We start from the raw sequence: 18,848 nt of genomic DNA, 5'->3' as shown, positions 1-18,848 counted from the left end.
GTCTTGTATAAAAGTGTTACAATATGTCCATTAAGAGTGTTCGTGGTGCGGTTTGGGGTCAAACTGCAAACCGCACTTTGAGCATTTTCCCAAACCGCAAACCGCACTGCATAAACCTCAAACCACACTGTAAAATACGGTGCGAGTTATGCAGTTTGTACCTATCGTACTGTATGTCTATAGTTCAATAATTATAAGTTTAAAAATACATTATAAAATCAATGATAAAGTGACTGTAGTTTAAAAAAAATAAAGAGTTCCAGTATATTCAATTCACAAATACATATTGCATAATTAAAAGTAGTCTAAGAAGTTGAGAAATAAACTTCAAACTAAATTGGACATGTGAATTGTAACGTGTCCAACTAATTTATTATTATTGTCAATTGTTATATTGGATCAAACTCAGGGTTCAAAACATAAAATCTAAATATATTTCATAAATAATAAATTATTCTATATATGTATGTGTGTGTTATAAATAAAATTAAAAGATGTACAAAATATGCAGCACGGTGCGGTTTGAACCGCAGTTTGATAACTCAAAATTGCAAATCGCACCGCATATTGGGGTTCGGTAAAAATACAAATACACCGCAAAAGTTTTATGCGGTGTAGTATGGGCGGTTTGTGCGGTTTGGATGAACGCCCCTAATGTCCATAAGATGATTTTGGATGCTTAACACGTTTTTAGGGTTCTTTTAAGATAAAGTGTCATATTAGTTATTTGAAAAGTGTTATAACAAAAAATTAGTTTATAGGAAACTACTTAAAATTGTCTTATAAAAAAACTACTATGATACTTTGTTTTAAAAGTGTTCGAAAAACTTGTCAAAACGTTGAAAATGTCTTATAAAATTTACCATAACACTTTTATATGTTATATGTATATGTACGTATGTATACTAGTTGTGTACCCGTGTAATACGGCGGGGTGTCAAATTTTCAAATAAACCTAGAACTAAAAATAAGTGCAACTATTCATTAAAAAATACAAAATTTATATTTAAACATTCGATGTTACAGGGGAACCCTTAAAAAATATTTAAACCTCGATTTTTTATAGTTGAGTACCCGTGCGATGCAACATGATGTAATCAAGTACAATGTAACAAATAAAAAATCAATGGTGTGAAGATACCAAAAAAAAACTCTTAATAAGAAAGGAAAAAAAACTGGAAAGAAATAAAGCAAAGTTGTAAGTTTCAACTTTGATATTATTGGTGGTGTGCATCAACAAGTGTACTTTATGCATGTGAAATTATAATTAAGAGATTTTTTGAAATTTATATATAAAAGGATAATAGTTTAGATTTTTGTATGACAAGTGGGTAGGGGCACATTTAATATGTTGAGCACAAAAGAACCAAAGCTAAGAATATGCCCTTATCCTCCTCCTTTTTCCTTGGTTGCTTTTAAAAAGCCATCTCACTTTGAGAATTTGTCAGCATAAAAGCATCTTTCAACATATGCTCTTCTATCCCTACACCTCACATTAGGGGTGAGCATAGGTGGGTACCCATCCTTTTTGATAGGAACCGGAATCGAAATCGGAACCGATGGTTCTTGAGATATTGGAACCGGTTAGAACGGTTCTTAAATTTTTGGAACCGGAACCGGAACCGCCGGGAACCGGTTCCGGGTATCCGCTTCCTAAAATATTAAAATTTTATTATTTAGAAATAAAAAATAAAACATTGCCAAAACACTAAATAAATAAACAAGAATACAAATTATACAGAATCATGGTTACAAATATTGTTTAACGATTACAAATCATAATAGACTAATAGAAAATGTTCAAAGTTTAATGATTACATACTATAATGGAAAATGTTCAAAGTTTAACGATTACATACTATGAATCCAAGTGAACACACAATTTGAAAAAATACGAATCATTCTATATGAAGAATTTAGATGAAGAATGAAGATGACGGCGTGCTTTCAAGATGTAAACCTAATATAAATTTGGTATTAAAAAATAATTATTATTTTTTTATTGAAAAATATCGGGTACCCGGCAGGTAACGGTTCCGAAAAATTGAGAACCGGAACCGGAACCATTCTCAATCGGTTCCGTATTTTAGGAACCGGAACCGGAACCACTCATATCGGTTCCGGTTCCGGAACCGGCAGTTCCAAGGCGGTTCCGGTTCCGGTTCCATAGCCGGGTACCCTGTTCCGCTGCTCACCCCTACCTCACATCCATTACATTTTTTGATTTTTTATTTTACATTTTTTGGTTTTTTATAAAACATTAATTACGTCTACATGCTATTAACATTTTACGTGAATCTCACACCGAAATTCTGAACGATTCATGTAAATACGTGCTTTTCACAAAATTTGTTAACCTGTCGATAACATATATCACATACGATGATCATTAAAAATGAGATATATCTTCCTGATTCAATATCGATAATCATGCGATCAGTTAAAGGTCATTTACGTGATCAGTTAAATATCTCATTCAATAATATATAGAAAACACATATCTTTATGTATAGTTTTTATATATGATGTACGTATTTGTCGTCTAACGCCACGTCTTGAAAAACGTCGTGCATTTATAGTGGCTGTACAACAAGCCTCGACGCCACACCATCCTTATATAATTTTATAATATTAATTAAAATACGTTAAGTTTTGTTCCCAATATCGTGTACCAATCAATTGTAATTGGTACGAAAAATCTTATACCGTATACCAACCAACTATACTTGGTACTAACCGTTTTTAGGTGGTACATGTTGATACTGATTTTGTATCAACTTCAAGTTACATATATAAAAACTTGTCATTTATAATTTTTTAGTGACATTTTGATCTTTAAGGTAGCGAATGGGATGCCTAAGGGTCTTAATTGTAACGAAAAAACTTGCAAATATTCAAATATTTAAACAAAATAAATAAATAATATTTAGTACATAAAAATATAAAAAACTAATAAATAATTAAACAACTCGATATTATGATATTACTGTGTTACATGACTTCTGATATCGTATACCAATCAAATTTACATGTTTGACACAGGATTAATATACTACCAACTAATTATAATCGATACGAGTTTGATTGATATTGGTAAGGGTGCTGATGGGTTGGATTGATCGGGTTGAAAACATTTGAATAACTCAACTCAATGCTTACAGTTTGAAAAATCTTAACTCAACCCAAACCAAAATGCAATCCAACCAAACCCAACCCGTACGGTTGGTCGGTTTGATACTTTGATACATTAAAATATTCTTTTAACATTGAATATGTTATTTTTCTACTCATAATTTCTTTTTTATCATCAACCATTTGATACAACTTATCAATATTTCTTACGTATATCACATTCAGTTAATTTTTCTCAATTTACATATATATGTTCACAGTTACTGAACATATATACGAATAAGTTATATAGAGATGTGAATAGATTGAAAATATATGTATATGAAGAGCATACATGATAGTGTAATCGTATAATGTATATATTAATAAAAATTCAACAATCATATTAAATCCAAAAAATAAAATATCGGGTTCATCGGGTTGAGTTGGATTCAAATAATAGTAACACAATATCAATCCAACACCTATAGTTTGACAATTTTACAAATCGATTAAATATCGAATTGCTTCGAATTAAATTATTTCACGTCGGATTGATGAGGTTGATCGAATTTTTGAACAGCAGGCTCATGATTTTAGTTTTAGGAAGGATTGGAAACACGTGGACGTGTAGGAACACCTTTTTAATGTGAGAAAATGAAGTAGCTTCAAGTTCAAGCCACCACCGCCATTTTCTCTCTCTCTTACCGGAGGAATAAAACCCGAAATATTCTCCAGAATATGCCCATTCCCTCCTCCGCATATTCTCCACCCTCCTTCCTTCCCACGTTATAATTCATCCTCCGTCTCCCCTCTCTCCTCCTCCTCCTCCTCCTCCTCCGCCTCCCTCCTCCACGTACCAACAATTCAAAATGAAATTCGGAAAGAGTTTAAGCAATCAGATCGAAGAAACTTTGCCTGAATGGAGAGACAAGTTCTTGTCTTACAAAGAACTCAAGAAACGGTTGAAGCTTATTACACCACCAGACAAATCCCTCGATGACTGTAATAGGCCACCCAAGAGGCCTCGGGTTTCCTGCCAAGACTGTACCGTCGTCGCTTGTGTTGGTGATGAAAAGATGTCCAGAGAAGAGGTTGATTTCGTTGAGTTGTTGGAGCAGGAAGTTGAGAAATTCAATTCCTTCTTCGTTGAGAAAGAGGAAGAGTACATCATCAAACTCAAGGTATTAAATCTGGATTCCAATTTTGTTTCTGAATTACTAATTAGATCTGTTACATTTAGTAATTTAGGGATGAATTGAACTTTTATGCCATGACTCTCTCGAATTCAGACATCTAGAACATATCTTAATTTGATTCATTAGGCCATTCACTCGTATGTTTGAATACACAATTTCTGATGCACAATATGAACATGACAATGCAAGATGTTGGGTCCATGGTTTTGGAGAAGACAAAACAATAAACAAAAATCATCCGCTTGTTGCCACTCTAGCTACTATGTATCCGTTTAAACAAATTAAGGATATAGGGTATATTTACATATGAATATGTATATGTCTCCTGTTACTCTGATTTCTTCAACCAGTTCAACAATAGGAAAAATTATTTAATGACACACACATTACACATACTAAGATGGTAGAACTCTTAAGGGTATCATGCTGTTACTTTTACTTAGTGTGTTATATCAATCATAGTGCTTCCTCTTTTGCAATCATTATCTTAATTTTATTTCTGTTTATTTGTCTCTGTTTACACTTTTGCAAGTTGTGGTGTTTTTGATAAACAGGAAAGACTATAACTTTCCCTTGCATATCCAATATCTCGTATCAAAGTCAGTTTGTGATCAGTAATTTAGGAATTAAGTCAACATTGTATGGATGCTTAATATACCACAATCCAAGAATTGCATCCTTAAAACGTCCAACTAAGGGGCTGTTTACCTAAATGCTTACCCGGTAAGTGTTTACCATTAGGAGTCAAACACTGTAATTTATTTTACCGGATAAGATTGTAGTACATTAAAATGGTATCTTAAGCAACAATTTACCCGGTAAGCGCTTACCCGGGTAAGAGTCCTCATCCTCACTTACCAAATAAGGCTCTTCATCTTTATCGATGTACCGGGTAAGATTTTTGACCCTTGTCATGTTCATCCGGTAAGGAAAATTGCCCGATAAGCACTTACTGGGTAAGCGTTTAGTAAACGGCCCCTAAGGCTTGAGGCTTGAGCAAGGGATAAAAATATTCCTATTTCTTACAATATTTAATTTCCCTTGTCTAGTATCATCTTATCAAAATCTGATGTGGGTATGTAAGATTTTCATGTTAGTTATCAAGATATTGCCAAACGACATTTCAGAGATTTGACTAATACTAAATTGAGTGATCGAATATTATGTATTTTCAATTGGACAAATTGAAAAGGGGGGCTTGACTTTGGTCTCTAGTGGTTTTGTCTTGTAGAAAGATAATTTATTCTTTGAACCACAAAAGAACAGCCCTTCAATACCATGAAGTGGTGGATATATATACCTTGTCCATTCCATAGAGGGTCAACTTTAAAAGTCAAAACATGAAATTTAAGTCATATTTTCTTTACCTTTTTGGTTAAGAACTCATGGATTAGTCAAGCTCGTGTTTGATCTTTGTAAATTGACCATGTTTATTTTTGGTTTTGCCCTGCAGGAATTGCAGGATAGTGTGATGAAAGCCAAGGATTCAAATGAAGAGATGATTAAGATACGAAAAGAAATAGTTGATTTCCATGGAGAGATGGTTTTGTTAGAGAATTATAGCGCTCTTAACTATACAGGTTGCTTATCTTTCTTAAGAGTGTGAAAGAAATTATCAGTTTGAAGTTAAATTCTCGTTCTTGACCATCGGAATTTTGCTTCTAACAGGAATAGTGAAGATACTGAAGAAGTATGATAAAAGAACTGGAGCTCTCCTCCGTTTACCTTTCATTCAAAAAGTTTTACAACAACCATTCTTCACCACAGACTTGCTATACAAGCTAGTGAAGGAGTGTGAGGCGATGCTAGACCGCCATTTCCCTCTAACTGATCTGTCAGCTCCATCTGATGAAGCTGGAGGTGATGCTAGTGGTGGCGGTGGCGGCGGCGGCGGTGGAGACGACATGGGACCTAGCACCAGTGCAGCCACCTGTGAAGGACCAGTAAAAGCTAAAGAACTTGCTGAGCTCGAGTACATGAAGAGCTTGTACACAAAGAGCACCATTTCAGCTTTGAGGGCTTTGAAAGAAATCCGAAGCAAGAGCTCCACGGTTAGTGTGTTCTCGTTGCCACCTTTGCAAGTTAGTGGAATAGAGGAAACTTGGAATAAGCTTCCTCTTCATGAGCAACTAGCAAAATAGCATGTGTTTTAGGGTCAATCGTTGCTTCGAACACGAATTCTATTTTTACATGTTTTAAGCGGATGCACAAATCGCGTGCTTCGTTTTTAGATGCTAGCTATGGTTGTAATATACTTGGATAATGATAATTAATTAACAACACAAGTTTTGTACCTTCTGTCTTCCCTTTTCTACCCTTGAAGACTATCCTTGTTTAGGGTGTTGTAAAGGTTAATGATTGTAATCAAAGATGGTATTTTCAAGTTTCAACTATGAAGCATTCCACTTTAAGGGCAAGTTTGTGCTGTTGTTCCTAGGGGATTTAAGATCGTCTATGCTTTGGTTTTCATTTTGATGGGCCTGGTAATGGGCTGAATTGAAGGGGTTTAAGATTGTCTATCCTTTGGTTTTTATTTTGAGATGGGCCCAGTAATGGGTAGGACTGAAAACACTTGGTCCCCGACAAATAGAAATAATGGGCTGGATTGAATCAACCTATGGGTAAACACCCGCAAATAGAATGGATGCATGATGTTAATCCTTGGGTGAAGAAGGCTCGTGTGAGAATAGGAGTTAAGGTGAGAAGCGTAAGATGGGATCTGAACCCTTGCTCACTTTTAATATCGCCCTCACCCCATGAACTGCCCTTGATATAGGAATTAAACTGGTGCATATTGGTGCATCTTATTACTGTTGATCTTCGATTAGGATTGATCCAAGGGTGGAGTCCCTTCCTACCCTTCTCACCATAACTTCCATTTTCACCGGAACCCAACCCATCTTGGGTATACTGATAGTTAAATGATGCAAAAAGATTGTCTTGAAATTAATTAAAACATACAGATAGACCCTTGTAGGACAGGACTGGACAGTCAAGAGTGAGGTAGGCAGGTGAAAGAATTGTGGAAGGTTTAAGGGTCTTGATTTGACGTGGGTAGTTTAATAATTTGTCAATCTTGTCTCATCTTCCTTATTTGTTTCACTAACTTTGGTGGGGTAGAAGGGCATTTTTATTCCACTCTGGTCTTGTTACAGTCTAATATCGCACAAACATGAGACAAGTTTTTGTATTGTTCCATCCTATCCCACATACCAAACGTACCTTTGGGCAACCTGCATCGACTGGTCGCTTGGAACAAAAAGTACCCCTGATTCTGGAGTACTTGAAACAATGATGGGAGCCTGTATGGACAATGTAACATTATATTTCTGACTCGGCTTGTTAGAAATTGGCATTCTTGGCTTGAACATAATCCCCTGCATACCCTACAGTATCAAGAATTGAGATCATCATGCAAGCTGATCCATGAATTCACTAAGACCTCAAAAAAGCTAATGTGAACTCATTGACAATTGCTAGAAAACAAATCACCAAAAGAAGTTAAATACCGCGTAAATGGAACTAAAAGCTTCCATTACATGATCAAGAAAAGACACTAATCTGTATTATCCTATTCCTTGTCTTTTCCTTTTTCTACATTTATTGGTTCGATGAGTCGAGCTCCACTTATATTGAACAAGAATTTCTATTCTTTAGTACCATCAAAATCGACCCAACTACTTAGCTATGACTCTATATATATATCCTATTAGATGCAACCATCTTATATTCAGAAATGGAGATTACTTTGCTAATCATCGTTAGTTTGAGTTTATTCTTAATCCCAGTTGCTAAATCTCAAGGAGGATTGAAATCAGGCTTTTACTCTTCTACATGTCCCAAAGCTGAAGCTACTGTGAGGTCTACTGTTGAAACACACTTCAAGAATGATCCTACTGTTGCTGCTGGCATTCTCAGGCTTCATTTTCATGATTGCTTTGTTGAGGTACCAAATTACTGAAAAGGGTGTTTTTGGAATAAACAAAGTTTTGAACTTTATTAATGGGGTGTGTTTTTGTAGGGTTGTGATGGCTCAATCTTGATCAAGGGTCGTTCTGCTGAGATCAATGCATTGCCTAATCTTGGATTAAGAGGATTTGAAGTTATCAATGATGCTAAAACACAGTTGGAAGCGTTGTGCCCTGGTGTGGTTTCTTGTGCTGATATTCTGGCATTGGCTGCTCGTGATTCGGTTGATCTGGTATTCTCTTTCCCTGATTGCTATATATATATACATACATATACGTATATATACATCTCATGCCGACCCATGAACTACGCTCTAGAAGGGAATTGATCCGGTGCATCTCAGTGTACCTCATTAGTGTTGACATTCAATTAGGATCGATACAAGGGTGGAGATCTCTTCTTACGCATCTCATCATAACTTTCCTTCTCACCGGAATCCAACCCTATATCCATATACATATATATTTGAAGTATATATAATACTTAGACAGCAAAACCCACACAATCTCCTCACTTTGGTGGGACTTGAACCTCTGACCTCCAGGAATCTTTTTTTAGTTAAGTGTAACTCATGTCTAACGTGCTTTCTGTCATGTGTCCTAGAGTAATGGTCCAAATTGGGCGGTGCCAACAGGGAGACGAGATGGTAGAGTCTCGTCATCATCCAAAGCTTCAAACTTACCGTCACCTTTAGATTCTGTCGATACCCAGAGGCAGAAGTTTGCAGACAAAGGCCTTGATGATCAGGATCTAGTGACGCTAGCTGGTACGTTCTTGATCCCTTCAAACTTACCAATACCATCTTCGTAACTTTGATCGTTTGCAAAAAGAACTAGCAGATGTTTTCAAAATACTACCCGAACAACCACAAAATACGTACTTATTGAAAATAAAAGTGTTTATGCGAGTAGCAATTATAATAATCCTTCAAAAAATCACGTCAAGAATCATTATTTTGCTACTCTCGAAGTTCTCTAGGCGATTTTATCTTTCACAAACCGTGTATTATGGTCGTTTTGACGGTATTCTAATAAGGGTATGTTCGGTATACGGGACAATACATGATAGGGCAGAACAAAAACTTGTTGTCCACTTTTGGTGCGACAATTAATTGAGACTTGACAAGACTGAGTAAATTACTGATCGAGTGTTGGATGTATTTTGCACGACTATGGATGCATTGAGGACCAAATTTGTGATGTAGGTGCCCATACGATAGGCCAAACCGATTGCAGATTCTTTAGATACCGTCTATACAACTTCACGACAACCGGGAATTCAGACCCGTCCCTGAGCCAATCGGCTCTGACCAACTTCCAGACCCTGTGTCCAAAGAGCAGTAGTGGCACAGAACAGGTGGCTTTGGACAAGGACAGCCCGATGAAATTTGACGTGAGCTATTTCAAGAACGTGCGTGATGGGAACGGTGTTTTGGAGTCAGATCAGAGATTATGGGGCGACCCTGCGACTCGTGACATAGTGCAAAACTACGCGGGAAGAATAAGAGGGTTGTTGGGTCTTAGATTCGATTACGAGTTCAAAAAATCCATGATCAAGATGAGTAGCATTGAAGTGAAAACGGGTGCACAAGGAGAAATTAGAAAAGTCTGTTCTAGGTTCAACTAAATAAAGGGTAATTTAGTCATTTTATGGAAGTGTAACAGTTTGTATGTAAACCCTGAAGTGTTTTATGGATAACTGTTTCAAGGGCATGTTATTATGGAAGCTGTCATTGTGTTTTGTTACATTAGACTTGGATATAAAATATGCATGTGTGTATGTATATATATATATGTGTATATATATATGTATATGTATATATATATGTGTATATATATATATGTATATGTATATATATGTGTATATATATATATGTATATGTATATATATAGGCTGGTTCAAATATTAACTAAGATTATCGTGTTAACTTTGTTAACCGATCTTGGTCGTTGATTTGAATATCTAACGGTTGTGGTTTAATGAGAATAAGAATTTAATTATTTAATTAATATATTAATTAATAATATGTGAACAATGGATTCACATGGTCAAAATGTAAAAAGGCTTTCACATGAATCACAGAGCCTGATCATATGTTCATGTGAACGCATTGTGCATATGTATCGATATGAACGACATGACATACTACTCAAAAATCATGTTCATATTCATGTGATGTAGTTGTGTATATGTATCGATATCCACATATTCTGCCTTTGCTATGTGTTCATATGTTGTGTGTGTCCTTATGTCATGTGTGCCAATATGAAAACCTAATGCATTTTATACAACTGAACACTAATGAATCATAACATCTATATCTATTTGATTTGTGCAGTTTCATATGTGTTAATGTGTGTCCATATCTTTTATAATCTGTTCATATATGTTTCTCTATCAACTAAATTAATCCCTAAACATATGAGTACCAGAATGTGCATCAGATTTTTCAACGAATTCAACTATGTTTGCAAGGTATTTAATGGTTCACAACGGTAATAGCTGTTCATTTAAACAAAATAAATATCATACTAATCACTTACCAATAGGAACGCTTTGATCATCTTCTTCATCATCGGAATTCGAATTTCGACCGTAGTCGTATCCGATTTTAACTTTGTCATTTCCATTGTTATCAATATGATTTATAATAGTATTATTCATATTACTCGGACGATACGGAAATCTTTTACACTTACAAAATTAATATCATTATATGTAAATCATCACTTGAAATCACGATCATGAACACAAATGAAGATAAAAATCAAAATTACCTAATGATTAATTAGATGGATCTTTAAGATTTGTAACTCCCAATTAATTATTAGGGAGTTACATAAAGGTCAAATTACATAATCACTCTTGTATTTAATTTATAAGTTACATTTGAACATAAAGTAAAAAAAGAATATGATTGGTTAGTCTTGGTTAGTATAGTTAACACAAATTTATTGGTTAGTATTTGAACCAACCTCTCTCTCTCTCTCTTTCTCTCTCTCTCTCTCTCTATATATATATATATATATATCTATACACCTAATAAATAAGTAACTTGGGTGACACATGTCATCTTCTGGTGAGTCGATTATCTTGTTTCCCCACCTAAATACGTATCAAGACACAATTTATATTAGTGGTTCAAATAGGCCTATTTGGTTAACATATGTCCCTCTAAAAATGTATCCTTTTTTTATCGTGGTTTAACTGATTTCCCTACTAAACGGGATTTAGTTCAGACTAATTTTCTTCAGCTAATTTGACAACTTATTGCTGACAGCCTTCAGCTAATCTGATAGTTTATTACTGACAGCCTTCAGCTTGTATTTTCAGCTTATCGTGATAGCTTTTAGCTTATCGCTGACAGCTTATCACGGACAGTCTTCAGCTAATCTAACAGGTTATTGCTAATAGCCTTCAGCTAATCTGAGAGGTTATTGCTGACAGCCTTCAGCTTTCAGCTTATCGTTGACAACTTATCACTGACAGCCTTCAACTAATCTGATAGGTTATTGCTGACAAGCTTCAACTAATCTGACAAGTTATTGCTGACAATCTTCAGCTTTCAGCTTATCACTGACAGCTTTCAACTAATCTGACAGGTTATTGCTGACAGCCTTCAGCTTGTGTTTTCAGCTTTTCGTGGCAGCTTTCAGCTATCACTGAAGAGACAGCTTTCAGCTTATCGTGACAGCTTTCAGCTATCACTTGCTGATGTTGTCAAGGAGTTCTGTAAGATGAGTTTTGTTGATTAACATGCCGGCTATAAAAAGGTTTTTTTTGCCAAAAATATGTCTATATTTGTTCAAAATAACACATTTAATTTTATTCTAGAGTTAACTTCATTTTAACTAATTATTAATATAGTTTCATTTATAAATTCAAGTCTAAAGAGTTATTTTTCAGAGTCATTCTTCAGAATTATACTTCAGAGTTATTTTAAGAGTACTAGTCTGAAGTAGTATTGTACTTTCGATGATCATTCATATTTGTAAGATAAGTTTCTAACATGATTTAATTGTTTCAAATTACCTCATGTAATACACGAGATCGAACCTAGTATAAAATATAGACGTGTTTGTGTGTATATGCATATATATATATATATATATATATATATATATATATATATATATACACACACGGTGTTTGTTTGGATTGATGGAGGAGAGAGAAGCAAAATTGTATGTATCTCGAATATTGCATTTAACTCCTAACCGTTTTTTTTTTTTAAATTACAACATTAATTACGTTGTTAAAATATTTAATATATATATATAATAAAATTAAAATATTTAATATATATAATAAAATATTATTTTTAAATAGTTTGATGGATTATATAATTTCAAGATTTTGATGGGTACAAAAAAGAAAGATAGAATTATATCTTTAAAAAGAGATGCATATTATTAGTTGTTTCCCAAAAATACCCCTAGATATTCATCATCTTGTTTGGTGTGGAAGCAGAAGTTGAAAGGCTATTACTGTCAATTGACACTGGAAACAATCCCCGGGAAAGCTCAACCACCATCCACCCATTTCCTCCTTACACAATCTTGCGTTCTCTTCTTGGTCTTTGCTCTGCTGAAAAGAACACAGATTCAAGAACAACAAAAATGGAAAGCACCCTGTTATTGCCACCCAGATTTCTTTCCATTAAAGGTAAGTCTGTGGGTCCTTTTTGCCCTAATTGGGATTTCCTTATTTCATGTTACATGAACCCTAATTGTTGGTTAAGTTGTTGATTGTTGAATCAGGCAGAGAATGTTGTGGCAATGTGAGGCTGTTTCAGAGCTCCTTTTGTGGCAAATTCATTGCTAACCCCCAATTTATGACAACTGATGCATATACCAATCACAAAAGCAGCACCAAGATAACTTCATTTGTAACCTTACTTCTTTTATCTGTCTGATATATATATATATATATATATATATATAGAGAGAGAGAGAGAGAGAGAGGAGAAAATTCAATTGCAAACCTGTTTTCCATTGTAAACCGGGGGACAAAGGAGGGTTAGCACGTATCCGTTCGTTCTTATCCATCATGAACAATGGAAGTCGGTTTCTTATGACATTCATGATGAATATCCTATGAATGTCGGGGACGTGACATGCTCTCTTTTGTTCCCCAGTAAACAACAGAAGGGTTAAATCAAATGAGAACCATAAAAAAAGTTATAAACATGTGAGAATCAGTTTAAAAATATTTTTTACATGATTTTTTTTCATCAAATGCTAAGATTTAAGATATTGTTTCATGGTGTGATCGTTTCACATGTACTTGTTTCACCATGTGAGACTTTTTTGCGTGTGTGTTTGTGTTCACATGTATTTGTTTCATTAAGTGAACAAACATACGTGAAACGGTATCTTAAATCAGAGCTTTTCATGTAAAACGCGGGATGTTTTGAAGAAGTTGATTATGGAATTTGGGGAAGTTGTTTAATGTCGATAACGTTTTTGTGTGTGTTTTAGTTTTCGATTGGCAAGAAGGCCAAGATAATCAAGAAAGAAACGGTTGTTCCAGATCCAGATTATCGAATACCGATTGTTCTTCTAGGTTTGATTCTGATTCCATATGAAAAACTTCTCATGATGTCTGTATCAAGTATCGATACATGTTTTACTACGGGGCTTTATGTGATGTCAAATGTGTCTAAATGTCCTGATAGATTGTTTTATAGGACCAAACAATTGTGTGTCGTATGTAAAAGTGTTGCAATAAGTTAATAGGTTGTTTTCGGGAATCCGAATAAGTTCTTAGGGCACTTATGAAATAAGACGTCATATTAATCTTTTTATGACATTAATCGAAAAAGTATTTATAAAAGCAATGTCCTATAAAAAGATGGATTTATAGGGTGCTTTTTAGAAGTGCCCTGTATAAAAGCAAATATGACACTTCATTTCAAGAGGGTCGTAAAAAGGAACTTGTTATGATGCCCAAAAACGTCTTACCAAACTTATTGTAACACATTTACATATGATGCACAAATGTTTGGTTCTAATAAACTTAAGTCCTATAAAATAGTCTATTAAACATATGCAGAGTTGTATGTACTTTAGGCTGAAATTGAGGAAATATGTTCATTTTTTACGTGAGCTTCCTTTTTCAACCTTCATTTCTTGAATGTATATATATATATACTATATTATAAAGCATTTGACAAAAACTCTTAAAAACCATTTTTATGCATAAAGTACTGTATATTGATACATATTATTTAAAATTCAAAATTACAAGTAAGATATGCATAAATACAACTTATTAAATCTCGATGTTTGAATTCGTATAACTAAATGCGGATAAACATAATTAAATAGAGGATAAACATCTCATTTTTAAAATATAAAAAATCTAAAATATAATTAGGATAATTATCGAGTTCAAACAAAATAATTAATTATTATTTTTATAAGAAAATTATATTATTAAACTAAATATAAATTAATTCGTTATTGTACCTAAATTAAATTATAATTAAATAATTAAATTATAAAATTACACAAAAAATGAGAAATTTTAAATAGTTAATTTGATACTAATATCGATATATTTTTGTCAAATTTTTATGTTATCTTCAAATTTATATTTTATTCAAAAATAAAAACTTTTCTCAAAATCATATAAGATCATATGATAACATCGACTGAGATAAAGAATAAAATGAAATATTAAAATCAAGATGCATCTCGCTGCATTGCGCGAGTACCCTTCTAGTATATATGTATATATATATATATAGAGAGAGAGAGAGAGATGGGAAGGCTTAGGGAAAACCCCAAAAACGAAGAAACTAATGAACACACCTTGATAATCATTCATCTCAACGGTATGCATAAGTGCATACAAGTAATTGAAGTTGTTTCTTGGTTTTTATGCATGTATGCATGTTATGCACATATGCATACCGGACAAATTGCTTGCAAATTACCTGTATGCATATGTGCATATCGTCGAGATGAACGGTTAGTTTCTCAGTTTTTCCCTTTTTTGCGGTTTTTCCCTGAACCTGATCCTATATATATGCTGATAAATTTTCTAATAATTAATAAATGTTAATATATGAATGATTAAACAGGTTTAGCTGGTGGTTTAGTGTACAATGATAATCTATTAGCAGCTGCTCCTGCTGGTCTTCTTGGCTTACTTTTACTCTTTCAGGTGCATTTTCTACTCTTACCTCCATTTTTGAATCATATAAACCTTTATAATTTCTTTTTAATTTTTGGGTTTTCTTTTATACAGACAACTCGAGTGAGGTTCGTCTTCGATGATGACTCCCTGGTTTGTTCCCTAAACCGTCGTTACTCCTACTGTAAATACATATAACAAAACCACAAGGGTGGTGCCTGATTGGTTTGAGCTTGAGTTGGCTCCAAAGGTCAAAAGTACCTGGAGGTCCCAGGTTCAAATCCAGGGAGAAATAAAAATCCCCTTGTGACCACGGAGGTTTAAATGCGGTGACTTCGGGCTATCTGCAAAACAGGTGGTCGCCCTGGGATTAGTTGACTCGCATAGCGGGTTGGATATCCAGGTTAATTAAATTAAAAAAAAGTACATATAACAAACTTTCGTGTAGAAATTATATCCTAACGGGTAGTTAGTCCTTCGTTAAGATTTTTTATGGCCTCGTTTTTTTATTTGTCGACTAATTTTGATTGTCCGCTAACTCCTATTAGGTATCTCGATAATTCAAATTATAAAATTTAATAACTGTCACAACATGATCGGCTTTATAGGACGTCAAATATGTTTGAATGCCACTGGTTTAGAAAGATTTAAGTTTATATGACCAAACAAATGTGTCTTAAATAACTTGTTAAGTTGCCAAAATACGTCATATAACAGTTTATTGCAACACTTTTAGATACGACTCATAATTGTTTGGTCCTATAAAGCAGTCTGTTAGAAATATTTGGCGTCCTATGAACGCGATTTTGTTGTAGTGTGTGAATGCAACTCTTATAGTACATATCTACGCGTACACGAAAAAGTGAATCTTTGATTGTTTTTCGAGTTGTTTTACAACTAAAGGAGGTGAAAGTTGGACAAGAGCTCGAGGACTCGGGTGAGAATGTGTTTGTCGGTGGCAAAAACCGTTGGAAGTGAGTCATTTCTTCACGTATGCACGATTCAAATATTTGCTACCCGAAACTAACGTTTATAGCAGATATTCTTCATTCGTGAACTGGGAGCTTTGGTGGCCAAATTTCCCGATTTTGGTTTACTTTAAGGAAACACAAACGAAGCCCGAAGGACAAGTCCACTTTTTCCCCGTGATCTTTGTGAGTTTTCAAATGCTACGAGAATTTCCATTCTTTTTTCATGAATGCTCGTTTCTGATATCTGTTATTTCGCGTGATGATTAGAATGGGAAACAGTTATATGACGTTATGGTGGAACGAGCAGGCCCTTCGAAGACTAGTGGCCCCAATTAGTAACGATGATAGAGATGTCGAAATTTGTGGGTATAAGATCTTAACGTAAAATTTGGGTGTTCTGAGTTTCGGGTTTTGCTTATGATGGTTTCCGCGTCGTATTTTTGCAGGAAGAGTTTGTCGATCGGTTCTTGATCGAGATTTATACGTATAAAGGCGGGTGTTACCGTATACAAGATTCGTTTGTTAGTATTCAAATGCTAAGATATATTTGAAACTAGTTCAATGTGTTGGATTACAATACTGGTAGTTCTAATCTATCTCTCCTCCATAAAATAAAAGAAATGCAAGAATCAAACCGGTTAACCGATTGGACCTTTAACCGATTCTTGAACCCTCGAGCTGTAACCGGTCTTGATTATATTGGTTGCTTTTTTTTAACATTTAGGGGCCGTTTATCAAACACTTACTGGATAAGCGCTTACCTATCAATTACTTTACTGGGTTAATATAGGAAGGACCCAGAATCTCACTCCATAAGAGGGAAGGCAAGGATTGAGAGTCTTACCCGAAGAGCCCGGGTACGCGCTTACCAGGTGATAAACATTTAGGGGCCGTTTACCAAACACTTACCCGGTAAGTGCTTACCGGTAAAATTTAACACTATTATTTACTTAACGGATAAGATTTTAGTCCACCAAAACGACTTTGTATGTAACAATTTACCCGGTAAGCGCTTACCGTGGTAAGAGTCGTCGTCTTCACTTACCGGGTAAGACTCTTGTACTTGTCTCGCTCTTACCGGGTAAGATTCTTGATCCTTATCATATTCATCCAGTGAAGTAACGTGAATTGGTAAGCGCTTATCCGGATAAGCGTTTGGTAAACAGCCCCTTACTATCAATCCATTTTGATGATTGAGAATGTTACCTGATAAGGTAAGTTAACCTAGCGACTCTATGGGTAAGTACTTACCCGATAACCATTTGATAGATAAACCCTTACTTTACTATATATAATTAATGTATAAACTAAACGTTACATAAATAAATAATTAATACATGAAAATTGTTGATGACTTTTAAAACCCATATTAAAATTTAAAGTGTGAACCTTTTTTTTTAATATATAAATTAAATAAAACGATTGTATACTGTCTTTATTCTTGTAACCGGTTACATTTAACCTGTTGTAGGACCGGTTTGGGTTTTAGGCCCCACCAGTTACAACGGTTCCCTCCTTAACTGGTTATAGATTGAATCCGATTTCAACAAGGAGAACGATGTTTAGAACTAACCAAAACAACTAAAGAACGGATACAAGGTTTTCGATTTTCTTTTGACCATGTGCCTTCTTTGCATTTTGACTTTCCAATCTGTGTCTAGACTGTGTCCATTTGAGCAATTCGACTGGATCTAGATAATTTTTTACTAGATCCAATTTAGTAGTTCAACTAGATTCAACCAAGGTTTAAATGGGTCTGTCTAGCTTTTGAGGAAAAAGTAAGTTTTATCTCGAGCTGTAGTATATAATGTCCATTAGGATTCAGTCGACTAGTTGGATCCTATTGAAATTTATGTTTTCAAGAAGTTCGACTAGGTGTATTGAGTTTTAAGAATCAAAGTCCCAGGTTAGAGCATGAATGCACCCGACTAGACCAAGTCATGTTTTTGTTTTCTAATAACGTCGTTAAAGGAATTTTGAGAATAGCATACATGGAAGGTTATGGTAAAATAAAGGTTTTGGAAGGTAATTAAAAATATATTAGTTGGCATTAATCTGTGTCATATCAACATTAACAGGCTATCAGGTAAACTAGACACTTAAATATATGTGAAGTTTTATTTTTGAAAGTTGGTTCATCAAAATAGAAAACAAGTGAAAGTTGGTTTTATTCTGATATAATTTTTTCTATTTAATATTAAGCAATTTCGTTGACAAATGACTTTTTTTTATTCACTTTGTTGCAAGCAAACCAACCTTATTTACCAATAATATGATAGAGTTGGGTTATGACGAGAAGGGTAAGAAAAATATTTTCATTCTTAGATCAATCTTGATAGTAAGATCAACATTAATATGGTACACCAAGATACATTGGATCAATTTCCGTGATAAAAACAATTTATAGGGTGGGTGTGAGATTAAAATGGTCAAGGATCCAGATCCCTTTTTACGCTTA

General features: G+C 34.4%; 3 protein-coding genes across 3 annotated transcripts; all 3 read left to right on the top strand.

Annotated features, from left to right (window-relative positions):
- The first annotated feature begins 3,852 nt into the window (after nucleotides 1-3,852).
- On the top strand, nucleotides 3,853-6,700 carry LOC112516450 (SPX domain-containing protein 1-like). Its single transcript, XM_025123497.1, has 3 exons — nucleotides 3,853-4,295; nucleotides 5,764-5,890; nucleotides 5,979-6,700. The coding sequence occupies exons 1-3, from the start codon at nucleotides 3,984-3,986 to the stop codon at nucleotides 6,449-6,451; spliced, it is 912 nt and encodes a 303-aa protein (XP_024979265.1). The 5' UTR covers nucleotides 3,853-3,983; the 3' UTR covers nucleotides 6,452-6,700.
- A 1,346-nt stretch (nucleotides 6,701-8,046) lies between these two features.
- LOC112516449 (peroxidase 25) lies at nucleotides 8,047-10,021 on the top strand. Its single transcript, XM_025123495.1, has 4 exons — nucleotides 8,047-8,256; nucleotides 8,332-8,511; nucleotides 8,883-9,045; nucleotides 9,484-10,021. Exons 1-4 carry the CDS (start codon nucleotides 8,047-8,049, stop codon nucleotides 9,903-9,905), a joined length of 975 nt encoding a protein of 324 aa, XP_024979263.1. The 3' UTR covers nucleotides 9,906-10,021.
- Nucleotides 10,022-12,737: 2,716 nt separating this feature from the next.
- Nucleotides 12,738-17,060, top strand: LOC112516834. Its single transcript, XM_025124068.1, has 9 exons — nucleotides 12,738-12,944; nucleotides 13,040-13,167; nucleotides 13,760-13,844; nucleotides 15,367-15,449; nucleotides 15,534-15,572; nucleotides 16,323-16,393; nucleotides 16,459-16,573; nucleotides 16,658-16,752; nucleotides 16,837-17,060. Exons 1-8 carry the CDS (start codon nucleotides 12,899-12,901, stop codon nucleotides 16,724-16,726), a joined length of 636 nt encoding a protein of 211 aa, XP_024979836.1. The 5' UTR covers nucleotides 12,738-12,898; the 3' UTR covers nucleotides 16,727-16,752; nucleotides 16,837-17,060.
- The last annotated feature ends 1,788 nt before the right edge of the window (nucleotides 17,061-18,848 follow it).

Source organism: Cynara cardunculus (genome assembly GCF_001531365.2).
Source record: "Cynara cardunculus var. scolymus isolate 2C chromosome LG 8, CcrdV1, whole genome shotgun sequence".
NCBI classification, from domain to species: domain Eukaryota; kingdom Viridiplantae; phylum Streptophyta; class Magnoliopsida; order Asterales; family Asteraceae; genus Cynara; species Cynara cardunculus.
This window is presented reverse-complemented; position numbering and strand designations above follow the sequence as displayed.

Excerpts from the sequence above, each read along its gene's own strand:
- LOC112516834 (XM_025124068.1), top strand. The coding sequence starts at position 12,899 with ATGGAAAGCACCCTGTTATTGCCACCCAGATTTCTTTCCATTAAAG. Across the intron at positions 12,945-13,039 it reads CAGATTTCTTTCCATTAAAG|GCAGAGAATGTTGTGGCAAT; the intron begins GTAAGTCTGTGG and ends TTGTTGAATCAG. Across the intron at positions 13,168-13,759 it reads GCACCAAGATAACTTCATTT|TTTTCGATTGGCAAGAAGGC; the intron begins GTAACCTTACTT and ends TGTGTGTTTTAG.
- LOC112516450 (XM_025123497.1), top strand. The coding sequence starts at position 3,984 with ATGAAATTCGGAAAGAGTTTAAGCAATCAGATCGAAGAAACTTTGCCT. Across the intron at positions 4,296-5,763 it reads AGTACATCATCAAACTCAAG|GAATTGCAGGATAGTGTGAT; the intron begins GTATTAAATCTG and ends TTTGCCCTGCAG. Across the intron at positions 5,891-5,978 it reads TAGCGCTCTTAACTATACAG|GAATAGTGAAGATACTGAAG; the intron begins GTTGCTTATCTT and ends TGCTTCTAACAG.
- LOC112516449 (XM_025123495.1), top strand. The coding sequence starts at position 8,047 with ATGGAGATTACTTTGCTAATCATCGTTAGTTTGAGTTTATTCTTAATC. Across the intron at positions 8,512-8,882 it reads CTCGTGATTCGGTTGATCTG|AGTAATGGTCCAAATTGGGC; the intron begins GTATTCTCTTTC and ends CATGTGTCCTAG. Across the intron at positions 9,046-9,483 it reads GGATCTAGTGACGCTAGCTG|GTGCCCATACGATAGGCCAA; the intron begins GTACGTTCTTGA and ends TTTGTGATGTAG.